Source organism: Rhipicephalus sanguineus, chromosome 6 (genome assembly GCF_013339695.2).
Source record: "Rhipicephalus sanguineus isolate Rsan-2018 chromosome 6, BIME_Rsan_1.4, whole genome shotgun sequence".
Classification (NCBI taxonomy): domain Eukaryota; kingdom Metazoa; phylum Arthropoda; class Arachnida; order Ixodida; family Ixodidae; genus Rhipicephalus; species Rhipicephalus sanguineus.
The window spans coordinates 39,194,960-39,217,952 of NC_051181.1; the positions used below are offsets into that span (position 1 = coordinate 39,194,960).

Genomic DNA, 22,993 nt, shown 5'->3' on the forward strand with positions numbered 1-22,993 from the left:
GAGGCGCGGCGGCTTGTAGTCTCGCATCAGAACGCGCGCACGCGGTCCGGCTCGTTTCGGTTTCGTCCTTCGGGTGGTTTTCGCTTCTCGCACCCGCAGAGCGGATGGCTGTTTGGTTTCTAATCTCTCAAAGGGTGACCGCTTGTTACTCTCTCATTTATTGCACCCCGGCGCGCGATTACATCTGTTTCCGCGGGGCGCTAAATTACACAAACGACGCCGCCGTGATTGCGTTTCCTGTTTTGGGTTCTCGGAAAAACTAACTACGTCTTGTTGGCGATAAGACGAAGTATTACTGTAGCTTTTTCACTCCTTTTGCTTTCCGGACGGGCGCAGAACCATAGAGTTTTCTTCCGTGCGCTCACTAACGCAGTTCGCTCACGCTATGGAAGCGCGCGTCGGTTGCGCTGCTGCCGGTGAGTCGAGCAGCGATTCTTCCGATGCGGACTATTTCCCAAGTGCCGAATCAGAATCTGATTCATTGGATTTCAGTTCGTCAGACGAGGAGTTTTGACGAGTTCAGACTCCGATGACGATCAAGGAGCGACATCTGAAACGCGTGCGCGGGGAGCCATGCTTCAAAGACTATCACACGCTGAAAAGTTTTTAGTGTTTGAGCACGAGCGTTTTTAACCGGAAACGTAGTCTGGTACGCTTATTTTTGTATGTTTGTGAGCTATGTTTAATACAATGCATAATTTTTATTCATAAAAAACTGTGAAGCTTCTTTTTTTTTAGGATTCTGCTTGATTTTACTACGAATAAACCATATGTATGTAGCAACAAAACTGATTTTTTTTGTCACTTTACGGTCACGAAAAAAAATTTTACACAATTTTTTTCTTAAATAGAATCGTCTGAAGAATTTATTTCAGCAATAAAAAAATTACACATTTTTGGACTGCATTTCGCGAAAAAATTCGACCCTCAAAGGGTTAATACAGGCCATGGTGCGCCAAGAGATCGCGAATACAGTCGATTCCGGATATATCGAACTCGAAGGGGACCGCGAAATAGTTCGATATATCGATAATTCGAAATACGAAATATGCGTATTTAAGGCTTTAATTAAAGCACTGCAGGCCTCGACACAGTTTTCTGAAATAGTAAAAAGCGCGAACACGACGATTCGCTCACATATGCTAAAGAACAAGGCGAGAACTTCTTTTGCAAGTTAGCGTACTTTATTTCGCATGAAAGAAGTTCGTCAACTTGTCTTGCTTCTTGCGCGCCGTGAATTCACCAAGTCATCCTCAATATCATTGAAGCTTTCCAAATAAGTAAATTCAGCACCTTCCGCCACAACAGCAGTGATCGACGCTGAACGCTGATGCGAGCTCTGTAGCGCGGTAAAGGGTAAGCAGTGGCAGCGGCGGCTGGCACCTTCAAACCGCACGGGTCCATTTCCGCAGCACCGACAGCGTCAGCTCTGATCTCGGCATCGATGCAGTCAGAAACAGCTACGTCGTTATCTGCACCGATGAAGTCACTCGCTGTGCTCCCGTCCGATACGGCGCCTGGAAACGCTAATAAGTCGCAAAATTCACCGACGCACCGTACGCCGTAGTCGGCGGTCATGACGCGCCCAAAGTCGTCACCTGGCACCAAGGCCCGTAAGGAAACAGTGCATGACGGTGCTTTACTTGACGTCGTTCCAAGCACCGGTCATTATTTTTATCGCTACGAGCGGGACAATGTTTAGTTCGGCTCCCGAATGGCGATTTATCAAGAACGAAGCGCAAAGTACACATTCCGCTGCACGAATAAACATTTCTCCACCGTCGACATGTTGGCGATACCGATGGCACTTGTGGCTTTGCAGAAAGCAGCCGCTACTTTGGCGAGAAATGCGAAAAAAAGCGTAGCCTCTGAGATCAGCGTTTTAAAACCGAAAACACTAAATACGTCGCGAGGTTGCGGATCTCGAAGGCCATGCTTTGCGGACCCGCATGCCATCGTGCGCGAACAGACAAGGAAGGGAATGCAAACATTACAAGGCTGCCAAGTCACTTCGAATTCTCATTTTGGTACCCTCGGCAATCAGCCTCTTTGAAAAACGCTAGCCCATGTGTTAAAACCTGCGGACCGCGCGTCAAATATACCGGTGAACTGACAAGCGCTGCGCAACGAACTAGAGCAACGCAATTTCGTCACCTGCGCGCGACGAAGGATTGGAACTTATAAGAACGCGGCCGAAAAATGATCTATAGCTGTTGGGAAAAATGCATTTTCTGGGCTTCGGCGCGGCACAGCGTTCGATATTGCAGATGTTTCGCTGTGCGGGAGTTCGATATACGTGCACACCAGCCCCATACTTTTGCATGGGAAATTCAAGGGGATTTCTCAACTGTTCGATATATCCAATAATTCGATATATCCGGGATCGACTGTATGGGCATTTCACCAAACCTTCAAAGTGTCAATGCTACTCCCAACTCGGCTTCTCCAGTCATTGCTGCTGCTACTCCGACCCTCCCCTCCGCGAAGCGACAAAGCCCAGCCGAATGGCGTACACCTGATGATCGGCCCATATGTTTCACGTGCCATCGGATAGGACGCATAGCCCGCCATTGTCACAGCCGTTGGACCTCATCACCTCGACCAAGCTTCTACAATTGGGGGATCCCGCTCCGAATGTTCGCCATATGCTCCGTCCTTTCGCGCTGAGACAAGTGCGGAGCGTTTTTCGGAACATCGAACCAGCCGATCGCCATTGCCCCAGCGTCGCCAGTCCCGCTCGCCCCCACCTCGCCGCTCTCGGTCTCCCTTTGACCGCCACTCGGGAAACTAGCCGGTGCAGCCCCCGGACGTGACGCTGCATACACGACTCGGACTGAAAAACCTCTCATTACTCCGGACAAGCGACGTAACCTTCTTGAAATTCTCGTTGATGGTTTACCTGTGACTGCTCTTATTGATACCGGTGCACAAATATCTGTCATGAGCTCAAACCTCCGCCGCCGCCTCCAAAAAGTTCTGACGCCCGCGATTGCTCCTACCGTCCGTATAGCCGATGGGAGTACTCCTGCTGTACTAGGAATGTGCACTGCGCGAATCACAATTTCTGATCATCACACGTCAGTTCTGTTTGCTGTACTAGAAAATTGCTTTCATGACCTCATCCTTATTATTGACTTTCTTACCACACCCGCTGCGCTATCGACTGCTCTGCAGGACTTCTTCGGCTAGAACTCCCTTCGTTCTCAGATGCCGCTCCTGCCGGCCCACCTCGTCTACAATCCCTCGAGTTCCTTCGACTTCCGCCGCAAGCCGCAGTTCAAGTCCAGTTCTCGCCATTCCCACCAGTACCCGATGGTGATTATGTTGCTGTCCCGATTCCTGACGTCGCCATGACGCGCAATGTCACGCTGCCCAACACGGTGGTGACAGTTACAGCCAATCAAACTTCTTTTCCCGTCCTAAATTTTGGCTTCTCGACGCAAGTTCTTCCTCGCGGCATGTGACTTGCACATCTGACACCACTGGCCGACTATACAGTTTCCGCTTTGACCACAGATGCGATCCCAGATTTTTCAATGCCGTCATTCGCTTCACGTTTCTCTTGCGACCGCTTCATGCCAATGATATCCGACGAGCTCACTTCAGAGCAAGTCTCAGCTCTCCGCCGCCTCCTTGTCTCCTACCAGGACATCTTTGACTTCGGCGACCGTAATTTGGGCCAGACATCCGTGGTCACCCATCGCATTAATACCGGTGATGCTCGACCCATTCACAGACGGCCATACCGTGTGTCAGCACCGGAGCGTGTTATTATACAACGGGAGGTGGATAAAATGCTTCATAAGGGCATAATCGAACCCTCTTCCAGTCCCTGGTCCTCCCCTGTTGTCCTTGTTAAAAAGGGCAATAGCTGGAGATTCTGTGTTGACTACCGCTATCTCAACCATATTACCAAGAAAGATGTGTATCCTCTCCCGCGTATCGACGACGCACTCGATCTTGCATGGCGCCAGATATTTCTCGTCAATCGACCTGCGCTCAGGGTACTGGCAGATCGCTGTGGACGACCAGGACAGAGAGAAGACTGCCTTCGTGACCCCTGATGGACTTTATCAGTTTAAGGTGATGCCGTTTGGCTTGTGTAATGCTCCCGCGACTTTCGAGCGCATGATGGACTCTCTCCTTCGCGGCATGAAGTGGTCCATCTGTCTTTGCTACCTGGACGATGTTATTGTTTTTTCCACCACCTTCGAAAGCCACCTTACTCGCCTGTCCACAGTGCTTGATGTTTTCCAATGCCAAATCTGCGTACTAGGCCATCTTGTTGACACTGCGAGCGTGCAACCAGACCCTGGGAAAGTCTGAGCAGTTCGAGATTTCCGAACTCCACGCTCGGCCAAGGACGTCCGCAGTTTTCTTGGACTGTGCTCCTACTTCCGTCGCTTTGTCCAGAACTTCGCCGACGTGGCCCGTCCTCTGACCTGCCTACTGAAAAACGTTGCATTCACTTAGGGCCAACAACAAGCGCACGCTTTCTCATCCCTCGTTGCCATCCTCACCAACCCGCCAGTTCTGGCACACTTCGACCCTTCGGCCACTACTGAGCTTCGTACCGATGCCACTGGCCACGGTATAGGCGCGGTGCTTGCACAACAGTAACAGGGCATGCACCGCGTCGTCGCGTACGCAAGCCGCCCTTTGTCTCCTTCGAAACAAAATTATTCGATCACCGAACGAGAGTGCTTAGCTCTTGTCTGGGATATCATGAAATTCCGACCGTACCTGTATGGCAGACACTTCACGGTTATTACAGACCATCATGCGCTTTGCTGGCTCTCCTCGCTCAAGGACCCTATGGGACGCCTCGGTCGCTGGGCGCTGCGCTTACAGGAGTACACCTTTTCGGTATCCTATAAATCTGGACAACTTCACAAGGATGCCGACTGCTTGTCTCGGCACCCAGTCGATCCCCCTGAAACGACGGAAGATGACCATGAAGCACTCATTCTCTCCATTACAGACTTCGTCTACATGGCTGCCTAGCAACACCGCGACTCGTCTTTGCGGCCTATTATAGATGGTCTGCAATCTCCACAGCCTGACCGTTCCCTTCAGATGTTCGTCCTTCACGACGACATCTTGCACCGCTATAACACCCGCCTTGACGGTGCTGAGCTTTTGCTCGTTGTTCCTGCGCATCTCTGCTCGGATGTTTTGGCCCAGCTTCATGATGCACCCACCGCCTGCCATCTTGGGGTGTCACGCACGTATGAGCGCATTCGCCGGCGATTCTTTTGGCCTGGCCTCTACCGTGCTGTGAGACAGTACGTTGCGGCGTGCGACCTCTGTCAGAGGCGCAAGACACCTGCGCTATTGCCTGCTGGCAGTCTTCAGCCCATTGAAGTCCCAGATGAGCCATTTTTCCGAGTCGGCCTCGACCTTCTCGGACCTTTTCCCGTGTCGGCCACCGGTAACAGGTGGATTGCCGTCACACGGGCACTCCCTACCAGCTGTGCTACTGATGTAGCCGATTTTATTCTTCATGACGTCATTCTGCGTCAAGGTGCTCCTCATCAGTTGATCACTGATCGCGGCCGCTGCTTCCTATCTAAAGTAGTCGACGACCTCTTGCGATCCTGCTCGACCCACCACAAGTTCACTACAGCGTACCACCCACAAACGAACGGCCTCACCGAACGCCTGAACCGTACCCTGACAGACATGCTTGCAATGTACGTCTCTGAGGACCACCGCGATTGGGACATCAACCTACGTTTTGTAACCTTCGCATACAACTCTTCGTGCCACGACACAGCTGGATTTTCACCTTTTTACCTGTTGTTTGGCTATGATCCGCCTTTACCCATGGACACCCTGTTGCATTCTGATGCCGACTCATCGACTGCCTATGCTCGTGATGCGCTGGCTCGTGCTGACATCGCCCGCCAGGTCGCCCGGGATCGTTTATGCGCCTCGCAGGTTAACCAAAAGTGTGGTTACGATTGCCGACACCGCGACGTGCAGTACTCTCCGGGGTCGCTGGTCTTGCTGTGGTTACCATCACGACGTGTTGGTCTATGCGAAAAACTGATGTTCCGTTTTGTTGGCCCTTACCGCGTCATACGAAAGGTCACTAGCGTAACCTATGAGATCGCTCCACTCAATCCTCTGTCAGCGACAGCTTCAGCCACGAGCGATATAGTTCATGTCTCGTGACTTAAACCATACCACTCTCACCCCGAGAACTGATAGCACCGGGACGGTGCTTCTGCCGCCGGCAGGTAATGTCACGAGCGAAGAAGGGCAGCAAACGACGAAGACAAAGTGCTGAGCGGAACGCGCTTGGACTGCAGCAGCGTTGTACGCTTTTACTGTACAAATATACCCTGTGTATATAGTTTATTCCCCGTAACAATATAAATGCTATGTTTGCTTTTAGTCGATGTCGCACTTTTGTGAAGTGATTGCGGATAATAATTGTTGGTGTTTTAAGTCGCAAAGGAAGATATTGTTACGAGAGACGCCGTAGTGGAGGGCTCCAGAAATTTCGACCACCCGGGGTTCTTTAATGTGCACCCCAATCTAAGCGCATGGGTTTTGACTGCAGACGTTGCGGCTTAGAACCTGTCATTGTGGTCAGTATCCGTTTTATCTCCTATATAATGTTGGAGTACTGCAGTGAACACAAGCAAAAAGGAAGGTGCATAGGTGTGCGCCAATGAGAGCCGGTCAGTATGTCCAAAGGTATGGTCGAAGCTTGTCACAGACCACGTAAAATGAGGTGGCACTCTGCTGCTTTAAAAAAACTCCCAAGTGCTCAAATTGCTTAACTAACAGCACTTTTTTTCAACCAGACTCGCTCAGATTTGAGGTCACCAACATATTACTCAGCGAGACTCAGACTCACGGCTTGACGCGAGTCTGAGTGAGCCTGAGGGAGTCAACTCATGAGTCTGTTAGCGTAAAATGAGCTTTTTCGATCATGGTGTCAGTGCTCCTTAACGCCAATATCTCTCATAATCGGTGCTCCACGATACGCCGTTTGATCTTGTGCTTTCATATAGGAGTTATCGGTGGTTTCAGTCAAGTAAGGGCATGTTTATGAAACACGCTACTCACACGAAATATTTTTATCAAGAAGTTTTTTTGAAAGAGCTTAAGGGAGGAGGTCACTGCATCACTATGCGCTGATGCAGTCGGCAGCGATGTAGTGACTTCATTGCATGGTTAAGATACCAAATCATTTGATATCAGTGCTTCGACCTAGGCTTAAATTATCCCCAGCCATCAGTCTATGCAAGCCAGAAACAAAAAATGGCCGCTTCAAAAGTGTTAGAGGGCCTTAACAATTATGTGCCCACAAAGAACCTGCTTATTAAAGACGATAGTCTTTCTTGGGGAACTTAAACGCAGAAATTTTGGTCTGTCTTTCTGTCTGTCTGTCTTTCTGTTTGTCGGCACGTCCCTCGATTCAGCCACTCGGCCAAAGTTGAACCACTTGCCCAAGGGCCAGCCGTCTTGAACTGGTACGGCTGTTCATACTTCTGAACGTTGTCGATCAAAAAGTAAATATCATGCATATCTGAGGTGCAACATCACTAGGTAAGTATTAGGTGGCGTGTTCCTTTAATAGAAAATGCATACATACGTAATTTTAAGGACCCTAGTTTCTTAAGCTGCGCTGAAAATGCATAAGAATGGAAGCTTGAGCGAGTTGGTATGCGTTCATCTTTGTTGAAACAGCGCTCACTAGACGACGACGAAGTAAAAGAAGGCACAGGACAGGCGCTGCCTGTCCTGTGCCTTCTTTTACTTTGTCGTCGTCTAGTGAGCGCTGTTTCAACAAAGCTGAAAATGCGACTGCGCTGAAATTTGCCTTCCTCCGTGCCCTTCGCACGAGCTCATTGTTGTGTTTCGGTTTCGGTTCTGTATTGCACTGTACGAATGCCATGGGTTGGTGTTGAAAAACTTTAGTTTTGAGAAGGCCAAGAAGGCGAAAAAAATATTTAAAAAATGGAAAAGCAGCGTTGTGGGCGGCCTTCAGGCTGCCGGTTGTGGGCGTCGCTCTGGCGTTCCTGTTTTACCCAGGCGACGTGTAAATAAACGAGTGTGTGGAGAGTATTCGTTGAGTGCGGACGTTTCTCTGCTTCAGCGCTTCGCGCCAAACCGCGTTTTCGGGCTGGCTGGCGTCCCCGCCGGTCGCGTTGGTCACCGCCGGTCTTCGCCTGCTGCTGCGCCGGGACTACCAGCACGCAACACAGCACTCATGTTTCCCGACGTATTGCCAGATGGCGTCCATATCTCACACAACGCCTCTTCTATCGTCTTTACACGACATTTGCAGCGAAGCACGCAGATACGCGGCCAATTTTTTTTTTCCTTATGTTTCTTGTGTGCTTTTACCGCTAAAATTGTGAATACTAGGATGTAAGAGTCACTCTATATGAACTGTAAAGCTACCTGTTCTTCTGCTGAAAAGTATTCGACTCTTGTCTGGCACTGTTTGATATGGCCTCAAAATACACTCTAATAGTTGTACGCTGCCTTGGGTCATATATTTCTTAGCCACTATGTACTAGTATTGACTAGGAAAGGCAAAAAACCGAGACAGGTACGTGGGGTGGGGGAGACAAAGGATTTAAGTCTTTGGACAAGGGGTGACCGAGAACTCAACATTTCAAGAAGGTGAACTTGTCTTTGTCGGGACCTTTCTCCATGCATGCCTTTTAAGATTCTATTGCTGCTACAGTTGACGGCTTTTTGCATTGTCGACGTTATTGATACTCGATGACATTGGTTAGTACATATTTCGATAGAATACCTGTTGCAGTAGCTTAGCAGTGGTAGTGTTGCTCTGCCAAACTCCAAGTTGCAGGTTCGGGACTTGTCACTATGGCCACTTGATGGGGGAGTGAAATGCAAGCAAGCTTTTGTACTTGCCTTTATGGGCAGTACTCACAGATTGAAATATTGCACATGCTTTCGTTTCTGTTGTCTTCAGTTGGGGTGATATTGACATAATTTTTTACTAGAACATGTTTATCAGAGCCAACGTTATCTTTGGAGACCAGATTCATCTCGACATGACGTGTTTATCTCGAGCAGTTGCACATACAAGTCGTTATACTTACAGTTTTGATGTTGCATTTGAATCTGTGAATACGTTACATGTTAGAAAAAACACCAGCTATTGAAACCTAAGTCCTCTGCAGTGCCTCATGATCAAATTGTGGCGTGTGTTCTTGAGTGGAAGCATGTGCGAATGAGTGTGTTTTTCATGTGAATGCCATGTTGCGCTGAATATCGATATGACAAGTGACCAACTAGCCCAACAACAAGTTCTCTTATGCTTGATTACGTAGTTGCAAAGGCTAGCAGCTGCTTGGTGGGTATTTTGCGGTGTTCTCTAGCTAATGCTGACCTCCCTTCTAATTCGTGTGCATAGTCTAAGCTTTGAGTTTCGTTTTGTGAATTGGTCATTCAACTTCTCTTTCTTTTATAGTTGCTTGAATTATAAGCATGTAGCACCCTTCTCTGAGGGCATTACACATTATTTGTCGTATTCGCCATTGCTACGAATCCTTCTCTTGCATTTTGCCTGCCTTGTGAAGATTCCGTGCTACCAATGTTGTGGGTGTGACTAGTAGCCTCGATGAAGACGGGTTCTCTGTGAAAACATTGGCTCCAACCTTCCCTTGTTCATTAACTAGTAATTATATTTTAAAATGATGCATTTGTAGCTGGAAGCTATGCCTGTGGACAATTAGCAGCATCATTTGGAGTCTGTACCACATTGTGCCTGTACATAGTTCAGTGTAGTACGTCATTGTCTCCCACACACTGCCTCTTTCTCTCTTCTTGCCTTTCTTTCTTTAGTCTACATTAGAATAGCAGGACAGAGGCAGAGCACCTCTGGTCAACCATTATTATACTCGAGGTGTGGTTTGCATAACATAATAAGAGGAAATTGGCCTCTGGGAAGTTTAGAAAATGTGGTCCTTGAATTTCACTATGTTAAGTGCGTTTTGGGATTCTTTGCAACTTAGCATGTTAAAGTTGTGTTTTTACTTTTTCATAGGACGATCGTCTCCCCCGCTGGTTGACAACGGCGCAAGAATGGTGCTGAGACCACAGTCACGAAAAAATTATTCAGTGTATGTATTTTCTCATTTTCTCTTTAAAACAGTTCTTGCGTTTGTTGCGCACTTACTGTCTTTTACATGTGTTAGCTAGAAATACCTTAACATTTAGTAGTGCTATAATTTCACTTTATAAAAATCTATGTTGTGGTTAACACATAAACTGTTAAAGCTAACTATCTGCCTTTATTTGCTGCGTAGTGCATGGACAGCAACAGATGTACGTACATTGAAAATTATGTATTTCTTTTAATGGGTAACCAATTTATGCTTCATTATCTGCTGGTTTTCGTTAAGGCTGTTTGACGAACATAAATGACAGGTGGTAACATGAAAATCATGGCATGCACGTCGTGTAAGACATGATTTACATAACACTGTCTTGGTGAGCTTCCGGCTGTTTTGTTAACTGGATATATACCATAATTGGTATGGCATGACATCAATGCGTGACGAATATAAATGACAGGTTATGCATTATATGTACCAGAATACAGTAGAACCCCGCTGATACGTTTTTGAAGGGACCGTAGAAAATAAACGTAAGAGACGGGAAACGCAAGAGCCGAAAAACAGGAAAAACGACAAAATATTTAGGGGTACAGAATTTTATTTCAATGCTTACGAGCAGCACGAAAATTGGCGCGCTCAGCCACGATCTAGTCGACGGATAGAAACGCGGAGCTGGGGTCGGCCTCATCCACAGAAATGTAATCAACGTATGTGATTTTTTTAACACCAACAGCTGTAGGCATGAAAGAACGAAGCACACGCAATCACGACCGGCGCGGCGAGTCCGACCGCGAACCGCGCGCACGACCATGCGAGCTCCAACCAGCTCGAACTCCTCCCATCCTCCGACAAATAACGATGATGATGAGTCTACGCCAACGCGATGGCAGAAGTGAATGCCAATCTCGAAGGCCTTGCTTTCGCAAGCAATTACATCATAGACGCCATGTTTGTGTAATACAAATCTCAAAGGCTATGCTTTAGTCAATAGTAAATGCCAATCTCGAAGGCCTTGCTTTCGCGAGCAATTACGTCATGGACGCCATCTTTGCAGTGCGAATCTCGAAGGCGATGCATTTGCTTGCATCAATCGAAAGATCTTGTTGTTTGCACCTCTCGGCTAATGTTACGGTCAAACCAGGCCAAGCTGCGTGAAAATGAACCAATGACCGCTCTCTTCGGTAGTCACTCGGTCGGCTCCGAGCGCACTTCGCGACGTATCATACAGGAACGGTCCGACAGTTACGACGTAACAGCGGGGTTCCCAATACATTGTATCCTATGGGAGCTATGCTGGGACCGGCGGAAAACGACGTAACAGCCGGGAAAACGCAGCACTGAGGAACGTAACAGCGGGGTTCTACTGTATATGTTTTATTAGCATGGTGTATACCACATTGTAAATGCCTGCATACGTGCATGACAAACGTGCAATATTAGTGGACTAGATACCATGACATGAATGATTTCATTTGGCTCAAAGACAAACAAGGCGATGTATGCAGCTCTTTGCTGGCTGCTTCGCATTACATTCATTCCCACAGTGTGTGGGATCTGCTAGTGTTATTTCATAAAGTACAACTTGATTGATGTGGTGTTTTGTGTCAAATAATCACTGAAGAGGTTAATCCAGAACACTCTACTGCATGAGCCCTTATTTTTGCATTATCGAGTGAAATATGGAGTTCTCTTGAGGTTATTTTTTCCATGTGATTTGCAATGAATTGAAATTTTTCTAGCTCTTCTAAGAGCCCCATAATAATATTCAAGTGCTTGAATGCTTAATGCCATTTGCTTCTCTAGTGCACTCGAGGATGCAAAATTAGCTGCTCCAGAGTGCTCCCAGATGCAATATTAGCTGCTCCAGAGTGCTCCAAGATGGAAATTTCTGCTGCTGCAAAGTTCTCCAAAATGAAAATTTTGCTGCTTCAAAAATTGCTACAAATCAGAAGTCCTTGGTAGCATCACTGTAATCATGAAAAGTTGTTTTTAAGGGGCACTAAAGTGAAACAGTGACTCTGTTGATATTGATAAATTGTACTCTGAGAAATCTGATGTCGCTAATTTCACCATCACATGTTCATTCAGATAGAAAATCAAGTTCAGTTCCATTTTTAAATTTCGCGCCGAAATCGCAGTGTGTGAAGTCACGGATTTAAAGTGTATTCATATTTTGGCAACACTGGCTCAATGAAATTTTCTGAAACTTCGTATGTTAAGTCTGTGGCCCCCTCAGACGACAATGTAGTTTAGGAACTACGTGTGACCTAGTAGACGCCGCCAAAACCTATGATGTCATGGCGTTTGTTGCAGAAATTTCAAGGTGGCAGCGCCACCCGCATTTTATTTTCGCACACTTCCTCGCTTACCAAGAGTCTCCTCGTGGTAAGAGTGGTGTTTTCGAGATTGTGAAACTGTAATTCACTAATATGCGAAAAATCGTTTTTCTCTTTAGTGTCCCTTTTAAAGGAATCTGATAAAATTATGGCAATCAAGCTACTGCAAATTACCAGTTTGGAATGGCCACACACATTCAAATTAGCAGTTTCGAATGGCCACACACATTGCAGTGCATTCCATGTTACACAATTTCTTTTTTTATATTGTCTTGATTTCTTATTTATTTCTTGTAAATTGCCAAGCAAGCACCTTCCGCTTTTCGGGAGATTTGAGATATGCGCCAATGACTGAGCAAGCACCCATCCCACTCCCCTCCCGCCATTTTTTTTTTTCCAACCTGTTCTCCGCTACAGAATCCGGCAGCAGCGGTTTCTAAGAACCCAAGTTCTGAGAGTCTGTAGATATGCGCACAATTTCTTAGTACCTATGTAGTGTGGTGCCTCGGGGTGTGGTGCCTCGGAGTGTGGTGCCACGGACACAAGCGAAGAATAAGTACGCGGGACTAGCGCCACACGTGGCGCTTGTCCTGTGTACTTATTCTTCGCTTGTGTCCGTGTTTCTTTGCACTACCTGCATTAACACGAGTTCCCACAAACTAGCCCAGTTGTCTGTTCTCGTAAGCCGCAAAATACGAGCATGTTTGACCAGCCGCTGGTATTAATGGGCAGACAAGAGCGGTGTGAATGGTGCTGCCTCTAACACTGGCATCAGTGTACGCTACGACAGTGGCATCATCTAGGTCATCGGCACGATAAAGACGGGAAACTTGGGCGTTTGCCTGGCGTGGAACCGGGCTGCAAAGGCGACCAAGAGGTTTTTCACTGAGTTGCATTCTGTTCCATGGGGCGATAGTGGTTGTCTCTGAAGCTGGATTGTAAATTTCTTTACCCATGTGCCGTGCCAACGTAGTCACTGAGCGGAATGTTGATGGCTTGAGGTTACGAGCACGGCGATGCTGATGTACTAACTCTTTGATAGTGTTGAGTTGGGACTCCTGTTGCAGTGTTGTCAAGTTCTGCTCTGCAGTGTTGCTAAGTTCTGTTAAGTCTATCTATGGCCCGCATGGCTTTGTGGTTAATCACCTTCAGGTGAGCCCATTCAGTCACCGTTAGGTCATGAAACTGGGCACAGCAGACGAGCCTTGGTCGCAATATGGAACGCACAAGGAGGCGAGCCATGTTGGTGTTAGCGCCGCCAGATTCCTTCGCAATCCGGTGTATAAGATGTATTGTTTCTGAAGCCAGTTGTTTTGCACTCTTGACCCAAGGTCCTGCAAATAAAGTGGCAGCAATTCCTAGGCTAAGTACACAGAAATTTGAAGCCTCATGTAGTGGCTGCTGATCCAAAATTAACCCTTTGCGGTCCGTTGTCGGGCAGCGCCCGACAACGCAACACGGCCGTAGCGGTCCGCTGTCGGGCCCCGCCCGACAAGGGTGTTCGTGGTTTAAATTTTGCTGTTTTCTCACCGCGAGTCACGCGCATTTTTTGTATACATGAAGGGCCATCTCTTGAGGAATAAGTGAGCTTTGTTTGTTGAGGTTTTACTTTTTTGACACTAGGGTGCAGCACTATGATCAGCACGGGGCCTAGAGCGTACCCACTCGCGCGCGCGGTTCGCTGAGAAGCATGGCCACGTTTTCACCGCGTGCGTTTTACGGCGGTCCTTTTAGCGAAAGCGAGGATGACTTTAGTGAGGAAGAGAATTACGTGCCTCCATCAGACAGTGATGACAGTGATTCGACAGAAGTGAGTGACGAAGACGACGACGGCGGCGGTGGAAACCTGCAGTAATAACCCTGGCCTGCACACAGGGGAATGCTTTGAGCGGTATCATACGTTGCCCAAATATCACTAAAAGAGTTGCCTGCAGAATGCAGGAGCAAAAATAAATATCCTGTGCGTTTCTCTTCCACAGCTTGTGTTTTTATTCGCGGCGCCAGAAACTGGCGAAATAGTTTCGGACCGCTAGAGCCGGAAAGTGGGTAAAGGTTTTGGACCGCAAAGGGTTAACTGCACAGGCCGAAATCCCAGTAGACAACGGCCATACAGTAAAACCTCGGTAATTTGTACTCGGTTAATTGGGAATCCCGGATAATTTGTATTATTTGCGCGGTCCCAAATTTTTACATGTAAATTTAACCGGATAATTGGTGCGGCCAGTCTGCGACTTCCCGGTTAATTGGCACACTTGGCCGCGACTTCCAAGATATGCAAAGTAACTAAAACATGCATTTTTTTTTTGATGTACGGATCTCGAAGGCCATGTTTTTTTTACCGGAAATACGTCGTAGACGCCATGTTTTAGTAATTGCCAGGCGGCGATGCGTGCGGTTGCGATCATGATCATCATCATCTCAACAGCGATGTTAGCCACTCTAGCGAAGTGAATGTTTTGTGGAGTCTTTGTGCCATTTAGATGTCGGCTGGCGAGCATTGTGCGATTCGGTGCGACTGCTCCATTTGTCTCCTGTCTCCGCTTGAGTGTCTTCCCTGTGAATTAGTTGATTGAGGTGTGCTTGGAAGGAAGATGCCGAAGTACAAGAGCTTGTCCCTGCACGAAAAGGTGTGCTTAATTGAAGAGGCCAGCAAGTCGACGGCGTCGAAAACGGCTCTCGCCGAAAAGCACCACGTGCCTCTGTCAACGCTGTGCAACATCATCAAGAATAAGGAGAAAATTCTCGATGCTTACAGCAAGACGCACTCGTCAAAGCGTACACGAGTACGCCCGCCTACGTACGCCGACGTTGAAGCAGCTCTGATCGACTGGCTGCAGAAAGCCAACGCAGCACACCTTCCTGTGAATGGGACCATATTGCGTGAGAAGGCCAACCAGCTGGCGCTGCAACTTGGACATTCTGAGTTTAAATGCAGCAATGGATGGTTTTGCCGATTTAAGGAGCGCAACAACCTGACATTCGTGACTGTTTGTGGCGAGAGTGGCAGCGCGGATCAGTCTGTTGTCAACGGCTGGAAGCAGCACACCTTGGCTCCACTACTCACCAAGTACGAAGCAGCAGATGTTTACAACCTTGATGAAGCTGCTCTGTTCTACAAAATGTTGCCTACGAAGACGTTCGCTTTGAAGGAGGCAGACATTAAGGGGCGGAAACAGAACAAAGATAGAATCACTGTTTTGTTTGGTGCAAGCATGTGCGGTGAGCACAAGCTGCCACTGCTTGTTATTGGGAAGACAGAAAAGCCTCGTTGTTTCAAAAATGCACGACTGCCATCCAAGGATGACCTGATCTATAAAAACAAGAAAGCTTGGATGACGGCTGCACTCTTTGAAGAATACGTGCGGCACCTTGACCGCAAGTTTGCGGCCGCAGGGCGCAGCGTTTTGTTCGTCGTCGATAATTGCCCAGCTCACGGCGACATTCAGAACCTGCAGGCAATCAGGCTGGTCTTTCTACCCCCGAACACGACGTCACTATCGCAGCCGATGGACCAGGGCGTCATACACCATACCAGGAAAATATATCTCTACAATCTGTTGAAGCGAATGCTCTTTTGCTATGACAACGGAAAGGAGTATAACATTGACCTCCTCGGTGGTATTTGCCTCATTGTTCACGCATGGAGGCAGGTGGAGGCCACCGTTATTCGACGGTGTTTTGAGCACGCCGGTTTTGTGAAAGAAGAGGCAACCTCCGCTGAGTTTGCTGTCACCGCTGTCACTTGCCCGTTTGATGAAGAAGGGGAGACTCTCTGCGCTCGATATGAGGCTTTGCACGCGGACGAGGAGTGCACTCCAATCGGATTCTCCGAGTACGCAAATGTCGAGTGCACAGTGCAGACGTGTTACGCCGACATCGACAGCGAGATAGCTGCGAGATCGACCGATTCGGCCTCTAATGTTGACAGCGATGACGAGCCCTCCCGAGCACCCCCTTTGGCGGATGTCATCGATGCCTTGAGTGTTGTGCGCAGCTTCGTCGAGTGCAACGGCGGCGAGGCTGAGATGCTGCGCCTCATTGACAGGCTGGAAAATATGACTTTCAGTGCTGGGAACTACCGAACGCGTCAGTCACGCATGGAGGAATTTTTCTCCAAGTAGGCTGACTTGCCACAATAAAGGTGTGACTTCCGTACATCACGTTTTCTGGCTGATTTCTTTGATTTCACGTTGTTTCGGATAATTGGGAATCCCGCTTAATTGGGATATTTTTCTCGGTCCCGAGGCCTTCGAATTAACGAGGTTTTACTGTACTTGTTCGCTACCGACATAAACGTACTTTTTTCTTTAGAGGTTTCAAGCCCTATCTGGGTACACCAATTATGAGTTATGTCTAGGGCCTCTTGGAAAGCTTCTTCTTGGCGGCAGATTTCAGGATGCACTAAAATGTGATGTCATCTGTGCACATGTATTTTGCATGATGTATTGCTGCCAGCTTCCTTGCCATTGGGAGTAAAGCAACGTTAAAAAGAACTGGTGCAAGCACAGATCCCATGTGGAACATTTGAAGAACGTCTTTCCCCCTTGTCATAACATAAATATATCATGAGGATCCCCTCCGGCTCTGTAAAAACAGTAAAATGCATGCTCATTCAGTAAGGCATTTCATTAAAAGCACAGGTGTGCATTCTTCTTCAAGGCTCTTCTGCCTGCCGCCATCTTGAATTCTGGTTCTCGACCGAGCAAGGGCCCCCCCTGCACAGCTTGTTGGATTATTTTTCATCACAGGAAGGGGTGGGGAGACACACTTGCTCTGGAATTTACGGTATTCATATATCCACGTTCTCACAATGGTCGGAGTCTTATTTCCAGTAGGAATATGCTGCTTCTGCAGTTACAAAAGATATTGCATTATGATCATTTCCGACTACCAACTGCTAGTCGTGCTTTTGTTTGGGCAGCAAAACACTGTTGCAAGTGCGCACTGAAATTCTACTGGCATTTTAATGAACCCTTGCGCTATGCCGTCATGACACGCCAGTCATAATTAACGTGTGCGAAAGGTGCTTTGCTTTATTTCTGATGTTTCTCTTTGTTTCTTTGACAGGAAAGAATATGTCAAGAGCATCATGGATGCATTTTATGCGCGGACAGGTAGGTTGCTTCATAAGTAATGTGGCCTGAACACTTTCCTGTTACTAGTATGTACTGGAGTCCACGGGCTGCCTGTGCATGCAGTGCTGCCCATATGCACTCATGGAAGCAAGGTGTTGCATTGTAGTACAGCATGAAAGTGGAGTTGTTTTGAGTAGCATTACCGTTTCAGGTCACCAGTGAGCGTGTCTGTAGAGAAACCTAACTCCAGCTGGGCGCTGCCAGCCTGCATGCTTTTTTGTGCTTTCGTATTGACACACTCAGCCAGTTTCAGCATGCCGGGATTGCAGCACCCCACTGGAGTGGCGGTGAACTACAGGCTGGCCCATTTGGAGACCAGAAAGGATAATTCTAACTCAAAAGCATTCTGACCCTCTCGCTATAATAAAGTGCAACACCCTTCCATGGCTAAAACACGTTGGCAGGCTAGTTGGTTTGCATCCGTGAAGAGTGAGTAAGCGTAATGCAGAACTATTGGTAAATTGACTATCGATAGTGTAAATAAACTATTGATAGTACTAATATCGACAAACTATCGATAGTCCAATCGGTAGTACCCTCGGTAATATTACTAGTGATATTACTGCCACGCATGTTAATTGCTTTGATTTGATGTATTTGGGTTTCACCCGCAGACTGTTAGCAGCGTTTGATGCAGACCGTGCCGCAATGTTTGAAAAGCTTCGCGATTGTTTGAGATCATTTTGTTAAGATTACGTGCTGGACTTGAATATTCAAGTTTATTCAAAAGCTTACGCGAGTACCAGCGATAACGCCGGAAGGTTCGATGATTGATGTATAAAAGGCGACGCGTTCCACCGATTATCAGATTACTCGACGGCCGGCAACTGTTCTTGTCGCCGTCAGTGCGCAGTGTGTATCGCTTGTATTTCGAGTTTTGATTTTCTGGGCACAAGTTCGGCCAAATAGAGAGCTTCGTATTTCAGTCTTGCTGCAGCATTCTTCACCATCACAACTGTGTGACTATCTATAGTGGTGCAAATAAAGATGCTGTTGCTGGCTGGCCAAATTGCCAAAATATTTGCGATAGCCTGCTATCAGCTTCACTTAATTATGAGCAAATTTTTTGCGAGAGAAATTACTCCCGCAGTGAAAATGGCGGCATATGTCCATCAATAAATTCATATTCAAAAGCAACCAGTTATATCTTGCAATTAACAAACTTAGTTCTTGATCATTCTTTTTATTTTGAAATCATAAAATGCAGTACCAATTTGAAGCCGCGCAGTTCCATCCCATGTAACGGCTTTCTTTCCGCTACAGCTGAATATGATCATGTGTCAGCGAAGTACTCTGGTGAAGAACACAAGCATGTCAACTTTCTTGCCCTTCAGCATGCTCCTCTGGCTCCACTATGTACCACGCGCACTGGGAACCAAGTTTATTCTGCAATGAGTCCGCGCTGTTAATTTTATACTCTCGATAGTACTTTCTATTGATAGCGCTATTGATAGTATTTTTTACCATCGATAGTTCGATAGTGACTCGGCTATCGATAGTATGGATAGTACCATCCACAGTTCTGCATCACTAGCTACTAGACAGGGACGTAGAAAGAAAACGCACATTGACACAGCGCTACTTTCAACTGATATTTTATTTTCGCATGAACCGATAAATATATACCGAGCGAGTGGAAACGGAAACAACTAATGGACAATCAGTGGGTATATTGCTGAACCGAACACCTGTTGAGGGCAATATCACGACATAGCAAAAAATATTACCGCGACAAAGCAAGATATTGCAACTCTTTTTGGAAAGCGAGAAGGAAGGCTAGCTAATGCACATTTCTTATAATCTAGTAATTTCATAGGCCTCAACAATTTCTCTTGTCATCTTACTATGTGCCTTATACCAGATAGAGGTGTTTTCAAACAAGGGCACGGAGCCACAATCTCGGCATTGAATGCCCAAATGACCCAAGATTGCTTTTGTGACGTTATAATGGTGCTCTTATAGTCTCTGGTTGATACATCTGCCGGTCTGACCAACGTACATCCCTTTATACGAAAGTGGAATGGTATAAACAACGTTACAAGTACAGTTTACAAAAAGTGTTTGATGATTAATATGATATGCGTTTACCTTGTTGCTCTTTAAGTTTGCCTGTTGACATAACTTCTGTAGACGGTCAGGAGCTGAAAAGACCAAAAGGTGTGTATCAGAGGGAGCTGATGATGTGCTTACGCATTCCTGTCCCCTCACAGGAAAGTTCTCCTTGATTAGCAAGGTCTGGGTATGGGCTAGTTGGTATTCCAGTTCAAATTGTGATCCTTGATTAGAACTGTTAAGTACATGAAGGACCATTCTCACACACTTGTACCCACTGATAAAGAAGGTGGTTTTGTTTTGTTGAACAGGACCACGTATAATTCAAGGGCTCATGGAGCGATATCATCTACTTTTCAGGTGCATAAAGACTTTCTTAAGAAAGTGCAAAACGACGCGAAAAAGTTATGCAAAAGCTTCAAACTAGATCATTTATCCCTGGTCCACCGAAAAGAGCATAATGGTCACCTTGACTTTTCTTCTGCGAAAACGCACAAACCTGATTGTCCTTTCCGGGTGATAGTCTCGGAAAACGCAAGCTGGCAGAAACATTTAGCAACGTACTTGAAGCTTTTGCGAATTGACGATTCATTTTTGGTAAGCAATGCCAAACAAGTGGTAGAATTCTCTAAAGACAAACAAGACAGGAACCTTGTTGCCTTCTCTATCGATGTAAAAGATCTTTACTATTCTATGCCGCAGAATGACTTGATGAAATGTGTAGCTCTTTGCATGGACAAGTTTGCAGCAGTACAATTTCACAATGCTTCTGGATTAACATGCAACCAGTTTCTGGAGCTTCTTAGTTTTTATGTTAAAGGACCCCTGACACCAAAATTGAAACCTCGAGATGTTTGTGTTGTTTGACTTTCCTGTATACAGGGGCACATCTGACCGATTATTAGTGACGAACGTTGTCTTTAAGATATCTTAATTTGGTTTTAAAGTAAGCGTGGAGTGCTCACTTGAGTTGGCTGCACCTCGCGACATCCTGGTATGACGTAGATAGAGGCCCCGCGTGACGAGTAAAGCAAGTATTGTGGACGTCACAGAAGGTTTGCGGGGCGCACGTGCACAATACGACGACAGGCGAGGCCTATTGTTCCGCACCGCTCTTGCTTTGTTGTCGGCCTGCTCTCGAGGTAGTTTTCCTGAGGGGACACGCGCTTAACAGGTTTAACCCATTCCGAGGCACCCACATACTTTCAATCTCTACCGCGCGCGGGGCCCCGATTTGAAAACCGCGGTTTCAACGTCACCACAGCTTGTGTGCACGTGGTCTTTGATGCTCCCCCGCATGGGGCGCCAGTTTCTTGTGGTTTTTAGCTAAAATGGTCGCAATTACCTACGCTAGAATGAGTTATGCGATACGCTAGAGCATTTACGATTTATCTTAGGGATTGCCAGACACAAAGCTACAAATTACAGTAAAAAAGTCAACATAAATTTTGCTGTCAGGGCTCCTTTAAGGGGGGACACGGGTCTTTGAGACCGAAAATCAGAAAAAAAATCGAATTCTTAAAAATGTTTTATTTGGATTCTGTCGCTACTGATGCATAACGTCGCCAATTTTAATGAGTCTTAGATCAGTATTTTAGCCGTGACAGCATTTTATGTGCCATCAGCGAGCTAAATTTTTAGTGATGAACGCGTAAAAAATGGGCTTATTCAGCGCCGCGCTGATGCCGTTCTCAGTTCCCTACGGCAGCCATCTTGGTCGCATTCGAAAGAGCCGCGCTTTTTCTTGAATATCCCGCCGCCCTTGTTTCCGTCCACTCAGAATTCACGTAGAAAATCCGTGCCAAAAAAAGGTCCCACCGCGTGAGCCCATTGGCACAGTGAGCACACGTGACTAAATAACGCTTTCCGATTCGTCGGGCCTCCCGCGCTGTCTGCTGCAGCGCACGCAAAGCGGCAAGTTCTTCTCGCCGTAGTGTCACTGTGTTGTTCTCGTCGATTTACGTCCGTAAAGTTCCAACCCACGCAAGCTGGCAAGAAATTGGAGCAGGCGTTTTTGATGATCCTCAACAAAGACTGCACGTTGCGGCGGCGTACCGGCCTGGATCAGACGAAGTGCGCCGCAGCCGCCGGGAGTGAATTAGGCCTACGCTCTCGGCCGCGTTTTGGAACTTTAATCGTGGCGAAGCCATATCGAAAGTTGCGCAGCGCTCATAAATTCGAAAAAAAAAGAGATCACGGCTCGGGTGCATCAGAAGCGCATCCAGCGGAGGACGGCGTGGCGGCGGAACGCGATTCATCGGTCGAAATGCCGACTTCACCTGTGTTGGCGGCCGCCTCGACGAGGTCAGTGATAGGCAGCGTGGTAGAAGGATCGACAGGATGTTCTTGACTAGTGCCGATCGTGCGCAACAGCAGATACAGACTGAAGATAAGATCTCCAGCTTATCGGCAACTTCCACTAGCGAGCGCAAGCTGTGGACGCTCGCAACAGCGTGCGAGGGCTCTGACCCGACGGCGGCTAACTACGGTATTGTCGACTTCTCCGCAATCAACAAACTGCTTGAAAGGACATGCAATGGGGCCGTTTCGATTGGAAAATGTGATAAACTACTCTCCTGGTGTCTTATAAGGCATTTATTTGCAAAGTAAAGCATTTTTACTTGTGTAGCGCTCTTTGAAGATAGAGTTTTGTTTTTTGCTTTTTTCTCAGTTTCAATTTTTTGGCCACCTTTCATTCTTCTGGCAAGCGTTTCTCAGCTTTGGTACACTCGGTTTTGATCATTTTTGTATTACTGAAAAACTGGATGTTTAGTGAGTGCAACAAAGTGTCATATGTTACTATAGAAAAGCGTAAATTTTTTCCAGAGAGAAAATAACAAATATATTTTCTCGGTAGTCGAATGACGAACTTTGAAGCTTCATAACTTACGTTGTAGGAAAGCTAGAACCATAAAATTTGCTATTTGCACTCTTTGATAACTGTAGAATCCAATAACATTTAATTCAACAGGATCCGAGTAGCCAATTTATTAAAAAGGTGATCAAATGAAATTTTAATTAATGATTATATAAAAAATAGTCGTAAGGGCTACATAAAAACTGAGTTCATATTTGATATTTACACATTTAAATACATGATCACTGAAGTTTTCATCATCCTAACTTAAATAAAAAGATGCTTTATGTCAAAGTGCCTCCTCGCCCCTTAACTCTATTTACACGACATGGGCTGGCACTGTTGTTAAACAACAAAATGGTATCCGTATTGGGTCATGCATTGCTCCCTGCTTAAGTGACTTGTACCTAGCCAGTCATGACCAGGTTCTTCATGAACGCCTGTAAAATAACCCTGACGTTGTGCATGTGTTCAAATTTGTGGATGATTATTTAGTTATTT

At 46.8% G+C, this 22,993-nt stretch overlaps 1 protein-coding gene across 1 annotated transcript in view; it reads left to right on the forward strand.

The window, feature by feature from the left end:
• LOC119397219 (uncharacterized) overlaps positions 1-17,933 on the forward strand; it is a 34,711-nt gene extending 16,778 nt beyond the window's left edge. The window contains exons 4-6 of the mRNA XM_037664654.1: positions 10,040-10,115; positions 17,516-17,562; positions 17,827-17,933. Of these exons, the coding sequence (XP_037520582.1) occupies positions 10,040-10,115; positions 17,516-17,562; positions 17,827-17,933 (230 nt within the window). The remainder of the gene's footprint in view (positions 1-10,039; positions 10,116-17,515; positions 17,563-17,826) is intronic.
• Positions 17,934-22,993: the final 5,060 nt, after the last annotated feature.